At 37.5% G+C, this 6,000-nt stretch overlaps 1 protein-coding gene across 2 annotated transcripts in view; it reads right to left on the reverse strand.

Moving 5' to 3' along the window:
* The window catches only part of TMEM30A (transmembrane protein 30A), a 41,806-nt gene extending 36,200 nt beyond the window's left edge, over nucleotides 1–5,606 (reverse strand). The window contains exon 1 of one of the 2 annotated variants that reach the window (XM_045543904.1): nucleotides 5,056–5,606. In XM_045543904.1, coding sequence (XP_045399860.1) covers nucleotides 5,056–5,586 — 531 coding nt within the window. In that variant the 5' untranslated portion in view covers nucleotides 5,587–5,606. The remainder of the gene's footprint in view (nucleotides 1–5,055) is intronic. The other variant, XM_045543903.1, reaches the window with a different exon arrangement.
* Between the last annotated feature and the right edge of the window lie 394 nt (nucleotides 5,607–6,000).

The following is a 6,000-nucleotide window of genomic DNA, read 5'->3' on the forward strand; positions in this document are numbered from 1 at the left end:
ACAAAGTTCATACTAAAGTAAATAGTTCCTATCTTGGAAAGAAAAAAGGTTACCAAGTGGAAGAGGAGCTACAGTTCCATTATTTTAAAAAATTAATGTTTATTAAATGTCAAAAGCATATGAGGCCAGTGCAGAATACAATGACAGTCTGGAGACGGGCCCATTAGCTTACATCCAAAGACAAAGAATCACAGGCAAAACAGAACAGATGTAGATGAGTAGATTAGTTTAAGAGTTATCCGATTTCTCAGCTTTGTTTTGCTACCACCGTAATTGTTTATCTAAATCAAATTGGTATTTCTTCTTAGTACTTCTAAAAATATATCCTATTCCTAACAAACAGACTAAGAATTTAATGCTGTAGGAAAGGTGAAATTTAAAGGACATGGATTTTTTACACTGTTTAGAAGGACGACTGGAAACTTCCATTTTGAATGTAAATCTGTCTAAAAGGAAATCAATAAGACCTAAACAGGTCACTCAACAAAATGCTGAATAATAAGGTAAATCATTTTAAGCATTAATCAAATTAAGTTAAAAATGGCATTTTAAGTATGCCCTTAAACTGACTACTCCACACTAAAGAATTTACATGGAGTCTTCTGTAGAGGCTCTAACTAAAGAAGACAAAAGGTAACCAAAGTATAAATTTCAAAAGCAACTTTCTTTAGGCTGCTTGAATTTTATCTGACTGTGACAAAGAAATGAAGAATGATGTTACCTGAGCCAAGATTAATCGTAAATTTAGCTAAAGTATTTTGTATCTACTTAATCTGTACAACAATAGAACACAAGTAATTACCAGGGATCATTACACCTATCTTGAACAATTATTGAGGATTAGAACGCATACATTAAATACGGCTATTTTTGTAGCAAAAGTTAAATTTGCTGGTATGTTTCTTTAAAGCTCTAAGTCAGAAGCAGACAATTCTTTTCTCTAGAGGGCCAGAAAGTACATATTTTAGGCTTTGCAGAACAAGAGGCAAGGTCAAGGATATTATATAGGTTCTTATGTAACAAGAGGGAAAATAAATTTGCACCAATTTTAATTGATGAACTTCAAAATATAATAATAATGCATACAACTTTTTTGTAACATAAGTCTACTAATGAGAAGAATGTAATTCTTTTTAGGGGGATAACATTTCACATAATTGAGATTCAAAGTTAGCATTCCCTGTCATCAAATCGATTGCAAATGTTCATCTGTAAAATCATTCTCAGTTCCTGTGCCATACAAAACATTTCGGCCAACCATACTTACTCTGTCATCCCTTGCTCTAAGTATAAAAGTTACTTGAGAAATAAGTTAAAACACCAACACCACAAGCTTTAATTTCCAAACATCTGCTTCTAAGTAACTAAAATCAAGTTGAATATTAAAATCTTCAAACTTCTTAACATAAAGCGCCTAAGCTTTAACAACTGTTTCTACAAAGCAACTTATTCTTCCTTGACTCTTAGCTAAAAGATAAGTATAAACAAAGATTACTAAACACTGAAGAGAAACTTCATCTTCTTAAAAATCTTATAATCTAAGAATTCAGCTTACACAGGAGTAAAAATATAGATAAAAATACATTTTTATCAGAAACTAGGGCAATAGAAAATAATCAGGGTCTAGTAATTGAGAGGCAGTAAATGAAATAAAAATAAGGTAAAGAAAACGAAAGTTAGGAGTTTATCAAGCGTGGGGAGCAGGGAGTTAATCCACTAAGATTTCATGAAAATGTATCTTGAACACTTTTGGCAATATTAAGTTGATGTAAATGTTTAGTTTTTAAAATTTACTCTGAATAACAACTTCATCTGATTTTAACCATTAATTTAAAACTATGTAACTTCACACTGATGACTGCTTTTGCAAAAATTAAGAATAACCTCACTATCTTTTTCAAGTTAGTTCTGTATCTCAGCCTCACCAACAAGGGCCCTAGACTAGAAAATCATTACCTTTGTGGTAGAAAGATGTGCCTGACTCCTACAGTTGCCAAATGAAAGGAAATTCTCACTCCTTGCTCCTAATAATAAATGAAGATATCAAATCTTAATGTTAAATGAAGGTATTAAATATTCAGAATATTTTCTCATGAAAGATAAAATTAACAACTGTAGATTTCTAATAACCTCATTTTATTTAGATTATGGAAAATCTACAAACCAGCCAAACAAGATACATAAACCGTACAAGAGGAGGAAATATGATGCCAAATATAAGCATTAAAATGTAAAAACACCCTTTCTTACACCTTTTTCAAGGGAGTCCAAGATACTTTACAAAAGTAGCAATTTTTTACTATAACATTTTGGGGAGAATGAGAACAATCCACTGATTTTATACTTTAAAAAGTTTGGATTTCTGATCTTAGCACTTTAAGCTATATTACAAAAGCATTTTGATTTGACAAGTCTCCTTTACACTAGTAATTTGAACTAAAATAGCAAGGAAGGTTTTTAAAATCTCAAAATTTCAAAATAAATAAACTAAAAAGGTGTCAGCAACGTATAGTATGGAAGTGAATGTTGGCAAGAACTCCTCATTACCCACTTACTTTTAATAGCATTCAAAATATTTTAATCAAAACTAGCAGTCAACAAAGGGTAGAGAACAGGCAGAAACAAGTATGTTTTGGGAAATCTTCCTAGGTTTTTCTAATAACTCCAGATCCAATTCAGAACCACTTCTCTATATATATAACACCCAAATTTTAAAAATATATACATGTGGATTCTATCCACACAACTATATATCAGTGTTTGTATAAAAATCCCAATTATTCTCAATTTTCATTTCCTCTTGTTCCAAAGGTGATTTGAACATGCAGCACTTTTTTTTAAATCACATTTTAATTTGGAAGTCATAGAATTTTAGGGTTGAACAGCATCTTAGACATAATCTAATCTAAATCTTTTGGTTCTTTAAGTAAAGAAACTGGACTCAAAATTATGCCTAAGATCACAAACTACAGAGTGACAGGGCTGGGACTTCAATTCTAATGCCTGACTCTTCAGTGCCCTTTTAATCAAACTAAGCTGCAGGAGACTCTTCAGGCAACTTGAAATCAGAATTACACATGAGAACTATTTAAGAAATTTCCATTTCATCTAATATTTAGTGTCAAGAACCTTATTTTATTTCAAACTCAAAAGTTTTAAGGAAAGTCAAACATTATTACACTATAGTAAATATTAAAAGAAGTTGATTTCTTATAATTTAATGAATTCTCATTCATGTAAAATTCCAAATTATTGCTAGTTTCATCTTCATATTTGAGAAGTTTATATAAAATGATTCAAATTTCTAATATTAAATTATTTTCTTCTACTTTACTAAAATTACAGTAAAGATCTTAGCGTAGTATGAAAGCTTAAAGCTGACACTCAAAACACCTAGGTTTCTGTCTCGTTTTTACAACACTCAACTAATTTACTGTCAAATCTCAACCTCTCTGACTTATTCTCATCTCCTGATTAAGGATCATCATAATTCAGTGCCAGACATCTTATCTATATTGCTTTTAATTCTCACATCTTAGAAGACACACATTATCCTACCTACTTTACAGATGAGGAAACTGAGGCTCAGAGAGATTAAATTTTCCAAGAAACTAAGGTAGTTAGTGGCTGAGCTGGAAATTAAATCTAGCTCTGCCTGACTCCAGCTAGAGCCCATGTTCCTTGCATGACACCACTTTGCTTGTATCCTGATAATAATGTGTGGTCCTAGTGTGGTAAGGAGGAAGAGAACACATTTGCAGGACTACTATGGAGATAAAAACAATAAAATAAAAATACATGCTAAAACATGTAACTTTCTCTAGTTATTAAATTGAATAAGAATTTTTAGTAAAATATTTTAAACTAATTATGCTATAGATACTATTATCATTGTTATTAACACTGAAGTAAGCACTGTACAATTAAAAAATATATCAATCTTGCTTTTACTGAGATGCCACTGTAAATAAAAGTGGAAAATAGGTACCTCAATTCCTCTTCCTGTAGTTAAAAATAAAATTACTCTGAATTCCCAATAAATCACATACATAAAGAGTATTTATTTATACATATATATCTATATATGTTAGAACAGAAGGAATCAAGTTCCCGCCCTTTCAAACAGATAAAAACACCCTCAGATATGCAAGAAAAGAGAATGAGCAGATGCTTAATATTAGACACCTATATAGTATTTACATTCTACTATCAAACCATCTTTACCCACTGGAGATGGATAATGATACTGCGGTTGCTGCTCTGACAGAAGTATAAATGCTTCTCCAAGACTAGTTTTTCTGTCATGTCTTACCTAATAAGTAAAAAGTTCACTAAAATTATTATCAGTAAAATGTTTGGAAGACTGCCCAACTTATTCCCTGTGTGTAGTCACTGACTCTTTTTGTAAAGTTTTAAAATCTACAAAAAAAAAAAAAATAGGGCAAATGTAAGGTGCAATTATTAGTAAATTCAGCCTAAAAGCAAAACCAGAATTGAAATTTCAGGTTCTCTTTTACCTATATCATGCCCTACAACTAAAAACATCTAATCAGCTCCAAATGAAAGGAGTAACTGTGCACATTTACACAAGAATCTTTACATAAGAATCATCAATACCTCTATGACTCTAGGTTCTTTTCCCAACAATGGCCAAGGTGTCCTGGGATAATCCTAACACGGGTAATGACACTCTGACCCAGTCAATTCCCTCGGAGCTACACCTACCTGGATACAACTTAATTTCCCCCCCACACTTTTTCACCTCGTTGAACCCCCTAATCCCCATGGAACCACAAAAACTGCTCAATGAAGAAGGGTTCTTTACCTGACCCACCTTCTACATTAAGCATTCACTCCGTCTCTAACTGTAAATCGCGAGCTAGGACAAAACTGCAAATTCAGGAAACCCGCAAGGAGAAACGGCACGGAGCGCGCGAAGGTGTGGGGGCGGGCGGGGCCGCCCGTCAGCCCCCCGGGCCGGGGAGGAGCGGGGCGGACGCGGAAGACCCCCGCTCCCATGCAACGCCAACTCCCCCCGCCGTTCCCGCCCCTCACCTCGATCTCGCGGATGTTGTTGGAGGTGACGAAGATGCCAATACCAATGGGGATGAAGATGAGGCCGATGATGAAGAAGGTAGGTAGCACCGTGCCAGCCGTGAGGATGGGCTGCCAAGCGGGAAGCCGCTGCTGTTTGAAGGCCGTGTTATCCGGTTTCGGAGTCTTAGCGGTGCCCCCAGGGGCACACGGCGGCCCGCCGTCCACTTCATCCTTCGAGTTATAGTTCATCGCCATTCGACCCCCGGGTCGCGGCCCCGAGACGCGCAGGTGGACCGCCCCGTGGACCCGCCTGCTGACCCTGACAGGAGACGCGCAGGCGCCGCTGCCGCCGTCGCCACAGCCGCCTCCGCTGTAAAGACGGAAGAGGCGGGGCGCTCTAACGCACAGGGCCGCTGACCGGAAGCGAGAGTCGGCGGGAGACGCCAGGGGGAGGGAGAGAAAGAAGGAGGGAGAAGACTGCGGGACAAGGGGAGGGGGTAGAGGAGGAGGATAAAAGAGAGAGGGAAAAGGCGGACGCACCCTGATCATTTGCCCTGTGACGACAAAGTGAGTGGCTCAACCCCTGGAGCGTGAAGCTACGTCGGCGCATGCGCGGCCCTGGAGCCAAGCGGCCTTGGCGTTTGCGCCGTAGGCGCGTGTTGGTTCCACTGGCCGGTGTCTTTGTTCTCACACACCTGCCTGCTGCGTAGCGTGGCGACGGGCGGTCTAGGTCGCCGGTCTGGCCTCTTCCACCCTCGTTAGCCCTGGAGCTGCCGACAAAGAGGTCTGTCTGGGGTTTCGGCGCCAGACAGGTTTTTCTCGACGCCTTCTCTGAAGGGAATCGGAGCATTTAAAAGGCCACCTTAAGGGGGCTTGAGCTTAGTGGGATTGACAGTATTTGATTGGGTTATAAAACCGCGATTTCTCCAATTAAAATAAATAAATCACTACCTAAGGTGTAAA

The sequence above is a fragment of the Lemur catta genome, chromosome 2, assembly GCF_020740605.2.
Source record: "Lemur catta isolate mLemCat1 chromosome 2, mLemCat1.pri, whole genome shotgun sequence".
In the NCBI taxonomy this organism is placed as follows: Eukaryota; Metazoa; Chordata; class Mammalia; order Primates; family Lemuridae; genus Lemur; species Lemur catta.